The 22,065-nt window shown below is 40.6% G+C and overlaps 1 protein-coding gene across 1 annotated transcript; it reads right to left on the bottom strand.

Annotated features, from left to right (window-relative positions):
• Positions 1-19,310: 19,310 nt before the first annotated feature.
• HOXD1 (homeobox D1) lies at positions 19,311-21,415 on the bottom strand. The gene is made up of 2 exons (XM_019630889.1): positions 20,724-21,415; positions 19,311-20,352 (listed from the first exon to the last, which is right to left on the bottom strand). The coding sequence occupies exons 1-2, from the start codon at positions 21,346-21,348 to the stop codon at positions 20,018-20,020; spliced, it is 960 nt and encodes a 319-aa protein (XP_019486434.1). The 5' UTR covers positions 21,349-21,415; the 3' UTR covers positions 19,311-20,017.
• Between the last annotated feature and the right edge of the window lie 650 nt (positions 21,416-22,065).

The following is a 22,065-nucleotide window of genomic DNA, read 5'->3' as shown; positions in this document are numbered from 1 at the left end:
GTATAGCATAAGGAATATAGTCAATACTATTTTAATAAGTATTCATGGTGTCAGATGGGTACTAGATTTATTGGGGTGACAGATGGGAAGGGGTTGGGGAACAGGGCAGAAAAGGTGAAGGAATTAAGAAGTACAAATTGGTAGTTACAAAATAGTCAGGGGGATGTAAAGTAAAGCAGAGGGGATATAGTCAATATGCTAAGTGGGTACTAGATTTGTCAGTGGGGTCAATTCTTAAATTACATAAATGTCTAACCACTATGCTGTACACCTGAAATTAATATAAAATAGTATTGAATGTCAACTGTAATTATAAAATTAAAAAGGGGGAGGAAGATGGAGCGGAATAAGAGGTCCAAATTTTCAGGTATAAAACAAATAAGTCATGGGGATGTAATGTACAGCATAGGGAATATATTCAACGATATTGTGATAGTGTGGTACAGTGGGTTGCTGGACTTATGGTGATCACTTCTTTAGGTATACAAATGTTGAATAACTATGGTGTACCCCTGAAACTAATATAATATTGTATGTTAGCTATATTTTTAATAAAAAAAAATTTTTTAATGATCTGCTGATACTGGTGAGAAACTAAATCGACCACCAAATACTTTTCTGCTCACAGCAATGTGAAATAAATTTTTAGTTATCTTATTTATGAATAGCCTTATCCTTTTTACTAATGTCATTATTTATTAGTAGGCTCTAACAAGAAGTACATTTTGAGTAGAATCAAAGGTTAATCAAATAGCCAAATCACTGTGAGATTCAAATTCTCACCAGCACTTCATCCATGGTGCCTACATCACCCCCATATAGCTTGAAGACCATAGAAGAAGCTCAGAAAGAACACCTCACCGGTCCTCTTCAATCAGGAAACCATGCTTTTGTGTCACAGAGGAAAATGCATGGACCTCTGAAATACCCTTTCTTAGGTGGCTACTAATTCCATGAATTCAGTAAAATTAACTTTTTGCCAACATTATTTTACAAGATTCTCTGCAGACCAAGGTATTAATTGCAGCCAAAGATTGCCAAAACCTCATAGCTTCTTATGACCTATATATGGGAGATGGCTACAGGATCCTCTGCCACTCCAGAAGTGGTCTGGGAAGCCAGCTGTCTTTGGAAAGCTGAAAGATTACTTGAAACCAAAGTGTCATAAAGTACCAAGTTGAATTGCTGGTCTACAGTAAAATGGTAGTAGCCAATCCCCTAGCTGATTTTGCATCCTAATCAAACCATTCAAGTGCTTGAACAGTTTTATAAGTCACCTCTGAATCATAAACCTTAAGCTAAAAATGGCAAACCAGAGCTCCCAGAAGGCACCCTGTCCACCAGTATGACCTTCGTCATTAACTTCTGTGATATTTCTTACTAGTCTTCAGAAAGAAGTCCATGTATATAACTCCAAAGCACTCTCTCTCTCTCTCTCTCTCTCTCTCTCTCTCTCTCTCTCTCTCTCTCTCATTTCCACTTTTTAAAGTTTATAATAGTCACATTATTTAATAATCAAGTCCTCAATGAGAGATATTTTATTGGGAATGAAGACATGTTTAAATTTGTTTCAGATTATCATGCAACAGAATCAGGTAAAAATCCTGAACATACCATTTACTAGTTGTATGATCCTGAGAAATTTATTTAACTTTTACAGGCTAAATGGAGCTAATAAAAATATATTGTAAGGATTAAATGTCATATAAATAACTAGAATGTCATGGGCACATAAGAGATGTTAGATTCTCTTTAACAAACATTTAAATTTATTTACATAGAAACTTGTAAATAGATGTTTTTCTTTTGTCAGTAGTGTCTTTAGTGTTAAATTATCTCTTTTCCCATTTCAAAAAGGGAACTAATCAAGCTTATTTAAAATTTTCATATTAAGGACTGATTTAAAATGTTTATATACATACAATATTACATTCTGTTTCCACTGTTTAGTTAGCTTTATATTTTAAAAAAACATTTCATATAATTACATTCTTTATAATAGTCAGTTTGTACATACAACATTTCCATATAGTGATGCATAATTATTTAGTTCTATTATTGAATATATAGTTTGTTTCCAATTCTTCAATATTATCAATAATTATCAATAATGTTATCAATAATGTATGGGAGACAAAACTGTGCACAAGAGCTTTTTCTAATTTGTTAATTGTTAATTTCTTAAGATACAGTTCTAGAAATGGTATTACTGGATCAAAGAGTATGAACACACTGTTATGGTTTGGATCTTTTTTTTGTTGATTTAAAGTGCAGGGTAGAAAGCTACTGAGTTAGAGTTTTCAGAGGTCTGAATGTGGATATTTGGAAGGTGGGAAAAGGGATCTTTTAGGAAGAAACAAAATGCCTGAAAAAATAAACAAAAGCAAGTAAGCGTTTAATATGTATAAAAGGCAAAAGGAAATTAACCTGACTGAAGTAGACGTTTTCAGGGGCAGTAGTAGAAAATCAGGTAGGATGAGTTAAGTACATTCGTACTAGAGGTGGCTCTTAAGAGTGGACTGAAATAGTTTAAGCTTGCTGTAGTTTTCCTAGAGCCCAAGGCAGTAGCACAATTGAGGGTGAAGGGGTGTAGATGGCTCATGAAGAATCATTGGCAACAGGACTGAGGCTGAATTAGATGGGAAGTACACTGGAGTCATGGAAAATAGTTACAGTCAAAGCTTCCCATGTGATGTCAAAGGACAGGAATATGGAACAGTGAATCCAAACACCTGAAGAGAAAAATGAACAAAGGGACTTAGAGAGAGGTTAGTGTAAGAAAATTGTACTTCCCAAGAGTTCTCCCCTGAATACCTGGAAGTGAAGAGAAGTGGGTGTCACACTAAAGTAACAGTAGTATGTTAACTGGGAAGGAGAACCTGATTACTGAGAGGTAAATGGGGCAGGGGAATATTGATTTTGAGTTGAGAATAGGATGGATATTCAGGTAGAAAGGCAAGTGTAGGCAGTTGGAAGCCCTTACATTCTTCACGATTTTAGTGGATTAAGTTGGATACATATAAAATAAGTAGTTCATATTGCAGTACAGGACATTTTACTGGAAGATGGAAAAGGGAATGTGGAGATTCTGAGATGGTCAAATTAGCCAAGGCCTTAGACCAAAGGAGCAAGTAATCCTGACGGGTCAGCGCGTGGCCTCCCAGGAACAAGACATGACTATCAGAATTTAACCAGAAATCATGTCCCATTCTCTAGTTTCATGATCATATATTTGGTAAAGCATCAGGACAAAAAGGAATAAAATTTAGAATTATTTCATTTAAGGTAGATGCACAACTGGCAATGCTATTATGGCTTAACCCATTTTATTAGGGGGCCAATAACATATTGTTCATAAATTATTAATTTTTTACTTTAGAAAGTAACTGTGTCAAAGATACCTTTGTCAAAGGCTCCTCTAAGATATACCGTAGATATCCCGGAACTCAGAAAACCTCTGAAAAGCAACGTGAAATGCTTTTAAGAAACTACACAATAGTGAAATTTTAGCAGGCCTCACACCTGCAAAAACTTACTGATGAGCTCCAATGTCCACACCAAACAGAATTCCGGATTCATCTTTTAACTATAAAAAATTCCACAAAGAAGAATCTAATAATCCCCTGGGTCATCCAGAACCACTGAACACATACCCCATATTCTAAATATAACCCTTTGCATTTTTCCTTAGAGGAAGACTAATCACATGTGTGGGCCATATGTTGCAGTCTAATATCTCCCTAATCAGCAAGGAATTTCCTCAGATTTTTCACAGGATCCCTGAGGACCCAGAAATAGACAGCAGGAGAATCCAGTTTGAAATAATCATCTTAGATTGAATTAAATATAATCATATATGTAATGGTACCAGTATCTCTAGAAAAATTGGGGTGTATTACATGTTCTTGAATTTGTGTGTTTTATCTTTTTTTTTTTTTTTTCCTAAAGACAGCTAATGTAGCCATACGTAGCTGCATCACAGGCCAGGAAGGGTAACTTTTTTTTTAAAGATTTTTATTGGGGAATTGGGGGGATGGGAACAGCACTGTGGAATTGGGGAAAGGGGAACAGACAAGTTGCTGTCTTTTTGTTCTTCAGTCTAGTTGTGGAGAACGTTGCTTCACTGGCCCAAGTTGGCACCATCATTGTGCTCTTCCCAGGCGAGACAGATCAGTCGCCGTCTTCTGGACAGCCGCTCACGGCGGCTGCTGGCCGCTCACGCTGGCTGCTGGCTACACACGGTAGCCCATTGCAACCCACTGCCACAGGGGCTGCAGCCTACGCCGTCACAGGCGACGCAGCCCAGCTCCAGGTTGAGCTGTTGTTCAGCATCTTAGCTGTGGAGGGCAGTGTCACTGGCCCTCATATGTGGGATCCGAACCGAGGCCCTCTGGTGTCCCAAGCCAGCTCTTAACCATCGCGCCACTCAGCCGGCCCTGTTTTATCTATTTTTAATTCTTTTAAATTTGGGGGGGGGAAATCTCCCATTAAAATATTTTATAATTCAAGAATCATAAATAAGATCGTTGACGTAAGGCCATAGTTAATCACCTCAGAAATGCTACTCTCTCTTCAATAACTCATAGACAGTGGGACTGCTCTGGGCTCAAGGGCCCCCCAGCACAATCTATCTGCTGAACATTCTCAGTCTTCAGGGGATGAGAGCTCTAGAAATTGCTGGTGGTGAGTCACCCTAAAGCACTGTATGGGAATCAAACCAGGAGCATGGGAGTTATATTCATCTCCCAAGAGCTCTGAACCACAAGTTCCAAGCATCAGGTCTCCAAGGCCTTCTGAGGGAAGACATGCTCCAGAGTCTCCAGCTTTCTCCAAGTCTGTAGAGCTGGAGTAAAGGGAGAAGGGACGGAGAAGGGAGAGCGAGAACATGAGGAAGCACTCTTTGCCCATTATCAGAGATTATTTTGAGTCTTTTAAATTGATAGAAGTTTATAGAATTACATAGTTTTTTCTTTTCTGTAACTCCAGTAAATATGTTCATTGCAATTAAATAAGACTTTGCAGTCCATTACCCTGTAATGGATGTAGCCTTTGGGTATTTTTGAAAACTAAAATTAAAAGAAAAATGATCAAGTAAATGTGTTGATTAATGCATCTGTGAGGATCTTTGTACTATCTTTTTAACAGACTAATGAACATTTTAAAGCAAAATAATAACATGAAAATAAATATGCTGTGTCTTTGTAATGATAAACCTGTTTTTCAAAAACAACCACCAATGAATTACTATTGTGAAGCCCATTTCAAAGACAGAGACAGTAAAACACGAAGAGACCAACTTGCTGTCATACACAATAAAACGGTAGGAGCAGCAGCAGCTATCTAAAACTGCTAGCCCAGCCAGGTGACAGGGATTACCAGGTCATTTGTCAAAAGTTTCAAAGTTGTACCCAATTTGCTTAAAAGAGGAATCATTTTATTTATAGTGTCCAGGCACGAGTGTGCTTCTGAGGTGTGTAGCTTTCTTCAGGGGCTGTGCCTCCCTGATTCAAGCTGCCTTTCCAGCCCTCCTTAAGGCAGGGGAAAGTGGATGAAGCTCGCTTTAGTGTCTTCCTCCCTCCCCACCTCAGGGCTCCACCCCCACCTCCCTGTGTCTCCTAATCCTGGGGTAACTCACAAGTAGGATTAGAGTTGTAGATGGGTGGGATAGCCAGCCTCCAAGATGCTCACTTCCTGGTTTTTTAACCCCTTGTAGAGTCCCCTCCTGCACTGAATCAGAGCTGGCCTATGTGACTGATAGAACATTCAGAAGTGATAATGTGTCACTTCAGAGGCGAGATCATAAAGACATTGCAGTTTCTGTCTTGGTTTCTTGGATTGCTTGTTTTGGAGGGAGCCAGTAGCTACGTCATGAGGACACTCACTCACGCAGCTGCACAGAGAGGCCCTCATGGAGAGGACTGACCCACCAACCATGTGAGTGGACCACCGTGGGGGTAAATCTTTAGGTCCATTCAAGCCATCAGACTGCTGCAGTCCAGCTGACATCTGGCTGTAGCCTCCTGAGAGATCTTGAGCCAGAATCACCCAGCCAAGCCGCTCCATTTATTAAACTGTGAAGTTTAATAAATGATTATTGTTGTTTTAAGCTACTAAGTTTTGAGGTGATTTGTTACATTGCAATGGATAACTAATAGAGGAAGTTAATACATAACCCCTCTTGAGGAGCATTTATACATTAACCAGAGTCTTTTACTAAAGAAAAAAAAATAGTGAAATGACAGCCCCTCCATCACCAGGCAGCCCCTTCCCCTGCTCTGCCTTCTCAGTAAGTCTGTCCTTTCTATTGTAGGAAACTGAAATGTGGTGCTTTTGGCATCAGGTTACATTTTCTTCCTCAGGCCTGGGAAGAGAGATTCTTGATTATAACCTAGTGCTCTCCCCCGCTCCTCGCTTTAAGAAAGCCAGAGAGCTAATGGGGGTATAAAGGATCTGATTATTGTAGCTCCAATCCTGGCTCTAGATTGTGCCTTCAGTGCAATATCTCTAGGCCTCCCTTTTTTCAAGAGTAAAACGAGGGTGGCAAACATAGCTTTTCCACATACCAAGAGCCATTCTGAAATACTTTTTATATATTGTTTTATTTAATCCTCACAACAATCCAAGGAGGTAATACCATTTGGTTCATTTCCCCATAAGGAAGCTGAAACACAGAAGCATTCAAATGTCTTGCCCAAGGTCAAGCAGTAAGGACTGGAGTCAGAATTTGGAACCAGGCCGTCTGATATCCAAGCCCATGCTCCAAAACTGTACTAGGAAATCATTAAGGCTCCTTCCAGCCCAAACAGTTAGGATTCTGTGCTGTGAGAATCTCCTCCTCTACTCCCTGCCTCATGACACGTAAAGTACCATCCATCTTTAGCCGGGTTTGCTGGGGCAATACAGCTTAGGTACCGGAGGTTTGCGAGAGCCCCAAGCCTGCCCTGGCCACATGAGTCTCACCTCCTCCTCCATCAGCTTGCTGCTCTCCTGAAGTTTCCATTTCCACATTGACTCCAGGACTCATTAGGGTCTATTTAAAAAATAAAAAATAAATCCTTGGTTAAAATGTCAATCTGTTATCCAGGAAATGCCCAACTATCCATGTCACCATCCTTGGCCTAGTAGCAGAGAACAGAGCCCAAAAGGAATAGGATACAGGGAAGATATATTTGAATTTGGGGGGAATTTGAGGAAGATCTAAACATGCAGCATTTCTGGGTATTGGAAGGCTGCCTGAGCAGTGGAGGATTACACAGTAGGTGAGCGGAGAGTACCCTCCTGCACAAACATACCTTACTCATGCCCCACACAGAAAAAGAGAAAAATTTAACTTCAATTACCCAGAAGTTTGCAATCAGAAAACTCAAAAATGTGGTCTTTTAATTTCGCATATACATAATTTGGTGTCATGTTGAAAAACACTGTTTTATCTTAAATGACTTGTAATAGAGGTGAGGCCCAGCAAAATCATTTGTTTTGAAAACATTATGCTAATTGAAATAAGCCAGCTACCAAAGGATAAATATCCTATGATTCCATTTATGTAAAGAATCTAGAATAGGTAAATTTATAGAGACAGGAAGTAAAAGAGTAGTTACCAGGGGCTGGGGCACAGGGAGAATGGGGAGTTATGTTTAACGTGTACAGAGTTTCAGTTTGGGGAGATGAAAATTTTTCTGGCAATGAATAATGGTGATGTTTGCACAACAATATGAATGTGTGTCATGCCTCTGAATTGTACATTTAAAAATAGGTTAAATGGTATGTTTTAATTTATGTGTGTTTTACCATGATAAAAAAATTTTTTAATCATTTTTGTTCCTAGAGCTCTAAAGTCTGTATCTGGTCTTATCGCTCCTCTTTGGCATCAGTTACTAACTCCTTCCCATTTTTCCTCCAAAGTGTCTGTTTATGTTGCTCTGTCTTCTTTGTTACCTCAAGCCTTCATCATCTCTCATCAAGGCAATTGAAATGAATCCTTAAATGGCCTTCCTGACTCTTCCCATCTAATCCATCTTATAACAATGTTTTCTATGTCATCTCAGTGTTCAGCACTCTCAGGGTCTCATTCCTGCCTCTAGGAGAAGCCTAAAACATTAAAATAGTCTTGTCTCTCATTCACAGGCAAGCCCAGTGCTATATGTATGATGGACACCTTTTTAATGTGCATTATTTCAGGTATCCTGGTTGTTAAATATGGCATACATTCAGAAGGGTGTATTGAATTTTTGTGTATGGCCTAAAAACCAATCGTAAGAGACCACTTGTATAAGCAGGTTAAGCTAGAACATTGTCAGTTGATACATCAGGGCTGACTTAAACCACTACCAACTGGAGGGTATGGTGAGGGATGAGGCGGTCATGGCAGAAAAAGCCTCAGGAAAAGAAGATAGAGAGATGAAGTTCTCTTACTTTATCATTTTAACCCAGGCATGGGAAGCAGCACCTTGTAGATGGACTGGAGTGGGGCACATGTACAACTCTTTTTAAAAATCTCTTCAGTAATTATGGCATATAAAATCAGCTCCCCACTAAACATAGCAAAAATGGATATAGTAGAGATCCAGAGTTAGGAATATATTACAGCCCCTGGCCTGGAGGAGATATACATGAATGCAGATCACTGCCATAAACAGCAATTGTTCTATAGTAAAGATGTGTACAGAGATGTGGAGTACAGAGGTTTTGGAAACAGAAGAAATTAAAATTAACCCAACTATGAAACAAAGCAAAGAGCAATTGGTAGTAGGCTCTTTGTCATGAAAATTCCCACTTTGAGCCGAGAACATTCTTGGAAACCAAAAGAGATGAAGGAAAAAAATCTAATCCACTTTTCCATTGCCAGAGTCTATGGAATTCCCTTCTCCAGAGATCTTATGATTGACGTTGAAGGCTTATGTAGTGAACGGGCTGCCAAATTTGTTAAAGCAGCTGGGTGTGTGCCAGACTGCCACTTTCACTTTGTGCTGTGTAGACACAGTCCTAAGCACGTGAAGCTCCCATAAAGCACTTAACGTTATTTTTGGACTTGTTTGATGTCCCTTAATACCAAGTTTATAAGTTCCTTGAGGGCAGTGCATCACACAGGATTCTGAGAGACAAATATTGCACCCACTCAAGCTGGTTTAAAGGGGGTGGGGGGAGAAAAGATTGACTCTAGTTAACTCCAGAAGGGCCACAGAACTAGGCTTGGAGGTGGCTCCACAGCCAGCCAAGAACAGCACCCTGCATGGAGGTGACATCACCACCATGGGCACAAGAATCAGCTGTTCTTTTCACCACAGAAACAGTGAAGAAAAGTTGTTAGAGGAAGAAGGAGTAAATGCTAGGCAAGCCAAAACAAACAAAACAGCCATGTAGTAGATGCTCCACAGAATTAATAATTTTAGTCAAATGAAGATAGCTAAGACAGATATACAGAGGTGCCAAAAAAATGTATACACATTCTAAGTAAGGAAAAAACTATTAAAACTGTAATACTCATATATACCAATAACAAAAGGTGAATACAAGTCACGTTTGACTTCTGCAATTACAAGAAGTGCTCAAAGTGGTTACCATCAGTGTCCAGACACTTCTGATTACTGCAAACTACTGCTTGAGCAATGTTGACCAAAGTGTCCACTTGTATACATTTTTTGGCATCCCATTGCTAGAGTCTATGGAATATATTGCTAGAGTCTTTTAGTCTTCTCACACATACCTAGAGGTATCAAGTTGCTAGTGAAATAAGACAACTTTGAAATAAAACCAGTGAAAGAACTAGCATTTTCTTTCTCATTGTGGTTATCTAACCTTTAACTAGCTTCCTAGAGGCTTAACTAAACATGTTGTGTTTTGTTTGGGTCAGGGGGGTTGGTGTGTTTATCTCACAGACCACTGTGAAATTTTATAAGACTTTCTACAACTGAAATTCATGACAGAAATCAAAGAATATTTTGGTATTGCTCTCCAAAAAAAATGCAAAGCTTATTAAAAATACACATTCTTATTAAAAGTTTGCTTGTATCTTTATAAACTTGCTTTTAACATTAAAAGCAGCATTTCTTTCATTTTGCTTTATAAGTATGGAAAAGATGATAATCCAAAATATAGTTTTTCATATTTCTTGGTTCTCCATTTTACTTAAGCTAAAGATATTCTTTTCTTATTCTTTTGCTAATCATGAATTCTGCTTTTATCAGCACAATTTGGAGCTTGTTTCCAACTGGTAGGATGAAAATTGAACATATGTGACACCCAAGTGCTGAATTCCCTGTTGAAGAAATGAATGATAGACCTTATCTATCATTTATTTGACTCAAGTGTACACCCATGTATATTACAGACATTTTTATTTAATTATTCAGGAATTGGCACATGAGATGCATTATCTAATTCCTCTGGGGTCTCCCACTGGCAAAAATAAATGCAAAGACTGTGGTTACCAAATGCATTTTCCTTTTTTCATATATTTTAAAGTAATGACTTTATTATCTCTACATTTAGTGATTTATTATTTTAAAATGTTAAGCAATATAGAAAACTACTACAAATCAAAAATCAACAAAATCTTACTATGTAGAAATAATCGTCATTAACATTAGGTGAACATATTTCTCAACACAGAATCTCTGTAGACACAGATGTGGAGAGTGATAGATGAACACATGGATAGATAGTTTGGTACACAGCAATAATTTTATAAGGCTGGGTCCATACATGCACGTTATTTTGGAAATAAAAATATTACATTTAACTCAAGAGAAACAAATGAAACTAACAGATAACTGTTTCTTCTTCACTAAGAGAGTAGCCTCAAAAAGCGCCTTCTGATATTAAAAGGGAAAATAATTAAAAGTTTGGGGTTTTTTTAGCAATCCAAATGTGTTTTTGAATTTTATTAAAGTGTTCCTAATACAACATAATCTTAATTAAGAAAGCTTTAAGCTAATTCTATTTGTCCTGAGTTCAAAATGATAATTATGTTCTATAACTATAATTGGAAGGACAAGAATTGGAAAATATGAAACTTTTATTTACAAAGAACCTGGAACTAGCTTGACTTTGTCTTTGTGATACATATTGAGTGAGGAACATATATAATGCAATACCTTTATTCATCTTTGATCATTCAAAATGAAATTTATTGGTGTAATAAAATATGTAACTTACAATAGTTTGTGCTTATATGGGACCAGTTGAGAAACCTATGACACTCTCTTATAAAATATATAAATTTTCAAAATCAAGGGCCAAGCAAAAAATCACAAACCTTCGATAAAAGTGGACTTGGACATTTCTTGGATTGCATTGTTACATGACAAATTCCAAAGTATCTTCAGAGATTCAAACACAGGTGTTTTTAAGTTTGCAAAGAAACCATATACTGCTAGAAAAAATAAGATTATTCTGGTTGCATGTGGGCTTTTTTGCAATCAAAACAGAAAAATAAATTGGGCTTCTTGACAGGTTAATCCAAGGAAGTTTAAATTGCCTTTAAAGATAATTGAAGATTTTAGGGACAAATAGTATGCTATTTTTGTCTGAATGAGAAATATTATAGTTTTAATTTGTCCTTTGGAGCTCATTTTATTTATTTACATTGAATCCATCTTTTATACAATTCTTTCATAAGCTAGTAATTTCTTTTCTTGACCCCTATAGTGAAGTCAACATACTGCATGAATTTGAAATGTAGATCAGGTTTCAAATGTAAGAGGAGATATAAACATTTATATATGATAGAGTAATCACTCATACAAGCAATTGGATACTAACACTATTTTGACAATTAGGTCATAGGCATTTAAGAAAAATAAAATACTTTCTATTTACATATGACTATCCTTTGGCCATTAATTAGACGTCAAAGTGTTCTTTTTGTAGCAAGCTTTTATTTTTTCCAGTTTAATAGCAAGCTTTAATAAACCCACAATGGAAATAATTAAAGGTTTATGTGCAGTTGAGAAAATTCATGATTCCCCACTGTTAGAGTAGGTAGAGGGAGGAATTTCTTCTTTCTGCAGCAACAGAAACAAGAATGTGGTTGATCCTATTTTAACTTTGATGTCCACAGAACACAGCAACCAGAGTCTCTATTCTTAAGAATGATAAATTCAACCCAGGGAGGCACCACAATGTAGGAAACTCATGTAAATCATCACCGCATTTTAATTTATGACACCTGACCCTCAAAATACCATGTATGTGAATTCATATGTCCTTCTGGATAGGGAAAAATTGAGGAGAAATGTGGATTTAAGTTTTTTTGCATTGCCCGGAATGATCCAGTAAAATGGAAGCATTGTTTAACAGCCTAACGCACCTTTTGTCCAGACTTCTTCTAAGGTCCTGGGTTCTTACTTCATTCAGTGAGTGCCCAGCCATTGCACTCACCAAGTATCCATCAACTGCCATTTTATTTTTCTCTGTTGTCACGTATTACCAATATTTTGCTAATTTTATCAATAGCCTTAGGGCTTTACTTATTCTCTCCAACCCGATTCCCTGCAATTATTGTTCCCTTCTCAAGATCTCTTCAATTCTAGTTGTTAGTAGTCTGTGCCTGGCACCCGGGAGCTCAAGAAATATTTGTTGTATATACAAATATTTCTCTCCTTCTCCCCATGTCTTTCCAGCCTATCTGCCTAGCTGTCTATTACAACTCTCATAATCTATCCTGTCTTAATAATTAGCAAATGTTGGGCCTACCGAGTGGCGCGTTGGTTAGGAGCTGGCTTGGGACGCCAGCTCTGAGCAGCAGGGCCAGGGTTCGGATCCCATATGAGAGGGCCAGTGACGCTGCGCCCTCTACAGCTAAGATGGTGAACAACAGCTCAACCTGGAGCTGGGCTGCCTTGAGTCGCCAGCGATGGTGTAGGCTGCAGTGGGGCTGGCCCGCAGTTAGTGTGAGCTTTCGTGAGCTGCCGTGAGCTGCCATGAGCAGCCGTCCAATGGCAGGCGAGCGACTGCCTCACCCAGGAAGAGTGCAATAACACCAACATGAACCAGTGAAGTGATGTCCTCCACAACTAGACTGAAGAACAAAAGGATAGCAACTTGTCTGTTCCCTTCCCCCAATTTCCCAATAAAATCTTAAAATAATAATAATAGTTAGCAAATGTTTATTAAGCATCAGACATTGTGCTAAGCAATCTGCATGTATTATTTCTGTTCACCCTCACAGGTCAATGAAATAAGAATGTTATTATTCCCATTTTTAATGGAGGAATGTAGAGCTCAGTGACATAGCGTCACCTATCTCAGGATTTGCTCCCAAGCCTGTCTGCCTCCAAGATGCATCTTTTTTTTTCCTTTTTTTTTTAAGGAGGGTGCAGCTCACAGTGGCCCATATGGGGATCAAACCGGCAACCTTGGTGTTATCAGCACCACACTTTAACCAACTGAACTAAACAGCCACCCCCAAGGTGCATCTTGTAACCACTATATTCAATTGTCTCCAGACCTTTCTTGAGAAACTCCACACTACACCTTGTCTGGTTTCAATAGTCCTTCTCCAGTGGTTTTGTTCCCATAAGGTATGCACATGACAGTAGCAAGTAATGAATGCAATATATTAAAAAACCTCAAACAACAACCAAAGTGCATTCTAAATTATATTCTGTAAGGATAAAAGGGATCATTTTAGATAACATTCACACTCTTTGTTGGTTTACAATGTATTCAATCAAAAGAATGTGCCTGTGCCTTGAAGCACAGGCGAGAAGTCTATAGCTCTCCCTCCTTCACCTCCTAGCCTCCTATTTGTATTTTATTGTGTGGTCAAGACTAGCTTATGTAATAAATAATGAGATCTAAAGAATACTTAGCAAATAAGTTATTATAGTGCTCTTCACCTGGTAGAAGAGGCACTTGATGAGTAGCACTATATGCTTTGATCTAATAAAACTACATTCAACATTCAGCAAATAGTATAGGACCACTATTATGTACAAGGTACTCAATGAGAAATAAAATGTATACCAGTGGAGAAAGAACTAATGGGGATGGGGAAGAGAGAGAGGGTGAGAAAGAGAAAGAGAAAAAGAATGAGGGAAGGAGGATATGACAGGAGACTGTAAATGCCGAGTAAGTAATACAAATAATAAATGCTACAGAAACTCAGAGGAATTCACTTTAAATTTGGAATGGTGCAAAATCCTACCACAGAGATGGTAGGATATGAGCTCTGCTAAAAAGGATGACTTTGGATAGGCAGAGCAAAGATAGGAGATAATTATGAGCGAGAGGAATGCCATGAGAAAAGTTTCCAAGCTGGGCCCTGACCAAGTGGCTCAGTTGGTTAAGAGTTGGCTTGGGAGCATGAGCTCTGAGCAGCAGGACTGCCGGTTTGGTTCCCACATGGACGAGTGATGCTCCACCCTCTACAACTAACATTGTGAACAGCTCCACCTGGAGCTGGGCTGCCATGAGTGGCCGCCACTGCTGCAGTGAGCTAAGGTGAGCGGCCATCCAATGGCCAATGACTAATCTGCCTCACCTGGGAAGAGCGCAATGATCATAATGCCAACATGGGCCAGTGAAGTGGTGTCCTCTACAACTAGACTGAAGAACCAAAGGACAACAACTTGTCTGTTCCCCTTCCCCAATTCCCCAATAAAATCTTTAAAAAAAAAAAAAGTTTCCAATCCAAACAAAAAAGAAAGAGCATAGATTTCCTTGGGTAGCGAATGAACAGACCACACTAACTGGGGTGAAGTTTTTGTGTCAAGAAATGGTAGGAGATTAACATGAATAGATACAGATATTGACGAACTTGAATCTCATGTAATAGATATTTGAGTTTCTCCCACTGGCAACCAGAAGCTACCAAGAATTTAAAGTGGAATATGATGAAGACAGGGCTTGGCAGTGGATTGGCTGGATAGGAGACTGGAGGCAAGGAGACCAGTGAGGCATCCATTGCATGTCTGAATGAGAGATGATAAAGTTGGAGTCAATGGAGAAGGAAAAAAGGCAGCCCTTGGTGACTAATAGAAAGGAGGAGTGATTTGGTTATCCATATCTCTTTTCTTCAACAGAAGAGAGCATTTATTTTGCAACCCCACATATCTTAGAGGGAAAAAAATTCAAAATCGTTTCTCTATTCTGAAAGTTGTTAACTTTGAAGTATGGAATTAAGGACAAGGAAAATAAGAATCTGAATGTGAAGTGCTGACACCCATTTAAAAAGTTTCTTATTAGATCTTAATTAATCTGTTCAAAGGGAAGTGGTAACTTTGGGGTTGGGGGTGGGAGGCTATGATCATTGTTAGCTTTTTTTTTTTCATCAGGTCAAGATCAATGAGAAACATTACCTAATTCACACATGCAAACACACACATACATGTTCTGAAGCAAAAGGGATGAAATTTTAAAGGCCTCAGATATTACTCCAATAACAGCCTCTGTTTGATGATAATCTTACAGAGCTTCAACATTGTTAAATACACTTTCAGTAATAACCAGCAAGAGTAAAGGATTATGGGAGAATACTAAGGATGTGGAAACTTAATGATCATCCAGACAAACTCCCTTTGTCTTACAGGAAAAACTGAGACCAGGAAAGTTATTTTCCCCTTTAATCAAAAAACATAACTGATGCTAAAATCCAGGTTTCCTCCCTTCAGAATAATGTTCTTTTTAACACAGTCCTTTACCTCAGCCTGAGTGATTCCATCCTTCTGGGAAATGCTTAGAAGCTCAGAGCATAGCTGTGTCACCTCCAGCTCTATATTTCTCTTCTGTTTCTATCATTGAGAAGCAAACACACAAAAACAGCCCTCCAGGATGAGAGAGAGCTCCCATTCCCAAGGCAATGAAGTAATTCAGTCAGCCAGCAGCCCAAAGCAAAGTAGGACTGAGATGCTCAGACTGTAGAACAGAGCTCCCATCTGCCCTTGTCTGCACTATCTACTATTGGATACACTTGAAGAAGCGCAAACAGTAATTCTGACTCCAAGATGTTGGAGAAAAGCAATCACTGCTATCATCTTACAGGCAATGGCTGGGTAGTGGGCACAAAGCAATCATTTCAGGAAGGAGCAGAGATGGATGTACCATGAACCCACAGAAACTTAAGCTTCACTAATTTGGGCACTTCCAGGTCCTGGGAGGTGCCCTATCAATTTTGTATCTATGATTTTTGTATTTTTTTCTTAAAGAAGACCCCTCAAATTATAGTTTAGGTTCTACACAACCCCTAAGGGTGGGGGATGTGCTATATAGTCTAGCACCCTCTAGAAATGCCTCAAAAGTGTCAGTGACCTGCTTTATTAGCTATTACAAATCCAAATGAGCACTCTTTGGCCATCCTTTCCAAATTACATCAATAAGACTATTAGAAATGGAAGAGATAACGTTTGCTCTTCACAACCTAAGTAATAAAGCTCCCTTTCAAACCAATATTTAGCAACACTTTCCTCTTGGTTTATTATGGCATTTAGGTAAACAGTTTCTACTGAAATTATATTTCTGAATATAAGTATAACTTAAGCAATTAGAAGTGAAAAATTAAATAAAGCAATTTTGTATATTTGTTGCATGTTCATGCCCTGGAAATATGCTATAGAAGTCAAAACCATGAAAATCTTTATTTCAATTTAGATACAGATTTATCATTATTTGTGAGATGTGTCCAGTATGGTTTCACTTTAAAACCACAAATAAAGTTTTAACAATGGGCATATTTCTTGTTGAGAGGTCTGTGGTCAGACTAAACATCTCTCTGAAGCTGATTAGGTCCTGAGGTTTTCAAGTTCAATATTCAGCAAATGTAGAGTATTTCTTTGTCCATAAGAAATAAGAACGTCAGAGCTAATGAAACACTCCTGAGCCTGTCCCTCCTTTCTGATGACATGATATTTGGACATAACCTCTTCTGGTCTTGGGCCTCACCATACATGAGATTGAGGCAGAATAAATCACATACAATTAATCTAGGTGACATTGCTTTAGGATGTTACATCAGCAGTCCTTCATTGGCTAGTACTCAATTAATGGAAGTTTTGTGTGTTATTAAATGCTTTATTTCTTCTTCCTCACTCCCAGCTATCCTGAATCCAGGAAAATAGACCCATGGTCATTCTGTGAAGACAAAGGAACATTGAATAGTTATTATACAATAAGCAGAATTGTCCACTGTGTATTCATTCTTGTAATGGATCACTGGAGGGTGAATTAGCATATTTAGTTTGAAATCATGTAAAATAGATTTTAGCAACTGTACTGTTTGTGTAGTAACCATCACACTTAATGAAAGCTCTGACTCAAAATAACACAAGGCTTTGAATAATGAGAACAGGGGTGTTCTATAAACAACCCACATGGGCTAGGTACCTCTCCTGGTAAGATGGATTTGATAATTTCTAAAATACACTTTACCTGTATAAACACAGTGTCACAGTAATTCTGGGGACTGCATTTGCTTTCTTAGAACTGAACTCTCTTCCTTCCAATGATAGGCCTAAAATAAAACATGCACAAGTCATTGAATTGTTTCTGTAGCATTTTCATGCTGGAAGGGACCTCCAGAGGTCACCTAGTTTGTCCCGATCGCCAGCCAATACTGAATATAGCTATATAGCTATCTACATTAAGAAAGCTTTTAAAAATCCCCAGAGTTGGTCAAAAAATAGCTAATACTGGCCTGATTCATAGGACAGCATTATACGTATGTCAAAATAGCCACCTTCATCAAGGAAGACATCCATCAGAGCTAAGTGCTAATAGTAGCTTCAAAAGGAAAAGCTTTATTTTCTTAGAGAAAAGGGTGGTAGATTAAGGAAATGACCAAGTGTGTTGATATTTTTTTGTTTAGGTGTACATTTGAATTCTTATCAAAAAGGAAACATTGTCTTGTCAAAGACCACTGCAGGGGAAACCCAGAGGTAGCTGTAAGCAAGCAGATTACAACTTTAAGTCTTTTCAATCAGCTACAGAGCTCAGAGGGGGAGCTGTTGTTTTAAACAAGATCTGATTAGCATCAAGTTAGTGAAGGGCAGATGTCTAAACATAAGGATAATATTGACAGACCTGCTTTTTAAGTGATATATTTCCCCCCTAATCAGCTGAGTTTGTTAGAGCTGATAATTTTATGTCTGCAACTCCATTAAACTGTGAGTGCAAAAAACAGGAATTTTATTATATTGGGTAGTCAGGAAAGTCATGACCTATTTTTCTATGCTTTTCAATGCAAAAATGCATCATGACTTTCCCGACAACCCAATAATTTCAGTCTTCTAAGACAATCACATTACTGTTTTATAAGGAAAGTAATACTCCACAATCATTATACCTCTGAATTGGATTTGAGGAACTATCCTAGAATCTAGAAATCCTAGCTAAAAGGAGAGCTGAGGTTCTTATCTGGATTATTTGGGCCATTAAGTTTTTCAGTTGAACTACACAGAGAATTTAAAGATATATCTATATAGTAAGGAAAATTACCTAGCCTGACAATTGTCCCAAATATCCACTTGATTTTATGTATTATTAACATTGCAGTTTTTCAAGTATTTCTGTAAGATTACATAAAAGCTTGGTCAACCACAGATGCCTTCAGGGTTGGCCACTAGGGGGGATGGATGGAAATAAGTTTAGAGGATTTTATCACATACCTTCATGCCAACTTTCAAATTGTGGGCTTGTACTTCCTCCTATGAATTCATTTGAAATTAATTCATTTCAAAACCAGAAAGGCACCTACCTCTGTGCTATCTCTTGTAAAACCAGATAGGTGCTCAGCCTGGGTTACAGGAAGTGGAAAGCTCTGACTGCTGGCCTCTCCCAGTCTCCTTTATGATACTTGACTTTGGAAATGGGAATTCATTCCACCATTAGGAACCTTTGATGAGCAGCTGCCTTTCTCAGAGAACACTAACCAATGAAAAAAGTCTTCAGGTCACCCTTTCCTCTTCCTTTTGTGAGACCAGAAGACAAAAGAACAAGGAGATCTCTCAGCAGTGTCTCCTTGGCTTTACAACATTCCCACAGTGGGCACCTAATCTTTGAGTTACACATTCGCCATAAAACTATGACATTTACGGTAAGGAAGTACTTCCTAAGTTACTTGGATATTTGGCAGAGTAGTTTCTTTCTCCTTCAAAAACTGCTCAGATAATTGTCCCTAACTTGCTGTTTGTGTCATTTTTTTAAGGGTATCAACCTAAACAAATTCTCATAGCAGAATCAAGAAGTTCCAAATAGAAGACACTTGAAAGAAAAATACCGGCAATCAAAATGAAAGGTGAGGGAAAGCAGAGTGTAGTAGATTCTGTAATTTTTATTATATAAAAAAAGTTCAAACCTTTTACATGCTATGGCATTAAATGTCATGTATGTTCATTGCAAGCAAACCTTTTTAAAAATATACATACTGTATATATTTACATTCAAGTTTGAGTAACTGGTGTCAAGGTATAGTTCAGGTTCTAATCTTGACCCACCTTGTGGATTTGTTCAGCTACTAACTAAACAGTGATTGTATCTTCACTCAGGCACATGGAGAGGTAGAAACTGCTTCTTAAAAAAAAAACAAAACTGGAGTGCAAATGTGAAGATCATCATTGAAGCAGCTTAGCTACATCAAGGAGACCCTAATAAGCTTTGGGGATCTCAAGAAGCTGAATACATATAGCCTTGTCCTTTAAATTAAAACCAGAAAAACTTTGGGTAGATGGCTCTTTTGAGCACATCAGAGAGCTGGCAGAGCTCAGTAACTAATGCTTTGCCACTCTAAACCCAACAATTGCATGTGGCTAAGGCAACATAGCAGCAGGGCTGGGCTAGCAGCTGGGCTCCCTTTCCCGGAGAAGACACAAATAATACACACGAGTGGCTTAAGAGACCTCAAATTAATATCTATACACACACAGCCTGGAACTCAGAAGCTGATCAAGATACTTCCTTTCCCAAGTGAAACCTCTATTAATGTCTGCCCGTGCCCACCTCCATCCCAAACGAGCTAGTAAGTCTAGATAGGGGTGGTCGCCTATGACTTCTGCAGGCCAAGGTTCTTTAGCCTCAATGCTAAGCCTCATGAGGGCTCTTGGGCCTGAGAAGGGCTCCGGGGGTTCTTGCCGGACTTGGTGGGGCTCGCTCCTGAGAGGGGAAGTTGGAGGGAAGCCACAGGTGTGGCCGAGGACAGAAGCCCTTCTCGTTCTCTTTTCTTCTGTTTCATCCTGCGGTTCTGGAACCAGATTTTGACTTGGGTGTCATTCAGCTGCAACGAGTTGGCTATTTCGATGCGTCGGGCTCGAGTTAAGTACTTATTGAAATGAAACTCTTTCTCTAGTTCTGTCAGTTGCTTGGTGCTGAAATTCGTGCGGATTGAGCTGGAGGGACTAGCGGCTCCGTACTCTGTGAATTTGCCTGCAATGTAAAGACAGGGCGTCAGCGGGGCGAGAGGACGCGGAGACCCAACACCGGCGAGCGGCAGGGCTCCAGTTACAATCGAAGTCACAGCAACCCTCCTGTGTCCCTATGACCACAGTTCTGCCAAGATACACGCTCCACGGAGAGCCCCTTCCTGGAATTTTCTCCATGCCCGGCACATTTTCCGAGCTTGTATTCGGGGCACGCTCATTGGGATTTGCCTGCCTTAATAACGCCTCGGGACGCGTTTCCTCCACAGAACCCAAACCGCCGTCTAAGGGACAGCTGCAAAATGCTCCCAACACAATTCCGTGGAGGAGGCTCGGTCCCCAACCCCAGGGGCGTCATTCCATGGCTCAAGTACTTACTTTTTTTAGGAGCGTTCCTTTTCACTTTCATCCACTCAAACGTGCTGAAGGCAGAGGGGAGGCCCGAGGCCGGGGAGGCGGACTTGGGGTAGGCGCCAGGGGCCGGGGACGCGGTCTGGAAGGCCCCAGAGTGGCCGTCCGCAGGCTCTTTGAGACACGCCGGGAAGGGGCTGGGCTCGCTGAAGGCCGCGTAATCCACCTGGCCGCTGAGAAGCATGGAGCCGCCACCCGAGAACACGGCCGAGGTGGCGTAGTGGACGTGAGCCCCGCCGTCGTCTGCTGGCCGGCCGAGCGCGCACGGGAAGTCGTATGCGGGCCCGGGCCCCAGGAAGTCTGCGCCCCCCGCCGCAGCAGGTGCGGCGCCCGGCTCGTAGGCACCTTCCAGGGTGCAAGGCGCGTACGGGGGCGCGGGGGACTGTGCGGGGGCTGTCGGAGATGAAGGTGCGCGTCGGGCGGCGGCCAGGGGCAGGCAGCTGACGAAGGCGCCGTCACCGCTGCCCAGGGGGAAGGCGGGCTGCAGGGCCACCGGCCGGGCGTCAGCGCAACGAAACTTGGGCGCGAGGCTGAGCAGGTCGCCGCCGCCCCCGCCGCTGCCGCACGACACGTACTCCAGGTAGGAGCTCATGGTTCCAGCCCACCTACCTGAGCGCGCGGGCCAGGGCCGGGCTGCGCCGCTCCGCCTTTCCTCCCTACCCGAGCTGCCCTCGCCGAGCCATGGCGAGCAAGCCGGAGGTAAATAGTGGCTTAATATAAAGGCGGGGGTGGCCACGTGGCGCGGGTAGGCCAATGGGTGCTTTCCCCGCACGGCCCCGGGCTCCACGCGCCTGCCCCGCTGCCAACTTTGCCGAATCTGCGGGAGGCCGCCACCCAGAGACCCCGGCCCCGGGGAGAGCCAGCATTGCCTAGGGGCGGCCTGGGAAGGGCAGGGTAGGAACGCGCAGGGCGAGAGCCTGGGACATCTGCTGTCCAGACAGGTATTGGGCGCGGTGGGGGGAGAAAGGCAGAACTGGTTGCTCGGGTAAGGGCGAGAGGATGGAGGGGGCAAGGACTTATTCTGGAACGTGGGTGACTAGTCCCTCAGGTGCCGGGTGTGGGCGTCGCGGTGTGGAAGGGGTTAAAAAGCGAGCGCGGAGCTCGGCGGGTAGGGACTGCTCCTAGCCTTTCCCCAGCGAAGGTAGTTATTCCTTTTTTTCTCTGAGCCCTATGCGCTTTTGGTGTTCTTGGCACTGGTGTTATTTCTCTCCTAAACCTGAAGCTGAGGTTTACTTCCCACCTCCCGTCCGATTTATGGTACTAAATTTTATGCTGTAGATGCTGAGTACCTGGGGCGCGAAAAATTTTC

The sequence above is a fragment of the Hipposideros armiger genome, unplaced genomic scaffold, assembly GCF_001890085.2.
Source record: "Hipposideros armiger isolate ML-2016 unplaced genomic scaffold, ASM189008v1 scaffold_964, whole genome shotgun sequence".
Taxonomy (NCBI): Eukaryota; Metazoa; Chordata; class Mammalia; order Chiroptera; family Hipposideridae; genus Hipposideros; species Hipposideros armiger.
This window is presented reverse-complemented; position numbering and strand designations above follow the sequence as displayed.

What these genes read in the sequence shown, in the direction of transcription:
- HOXD1 (XM_019630889.1), bottom strand. Translation starts at nt 21,348, where the DNA reads ATGAGCTCCTACCTGGAGTACGTGTCGTGCGGCAGCGGCGGGGGCGGC. An exon ending in AAGGAACGCTCCTAAAAAAA is followed by an intron (nt 20,353 to 20,723) that starts GTAAGTACTTGA and finishes TTTACATTGCAG; the next exon opens with GCAAATTCACAGAGTACGGA.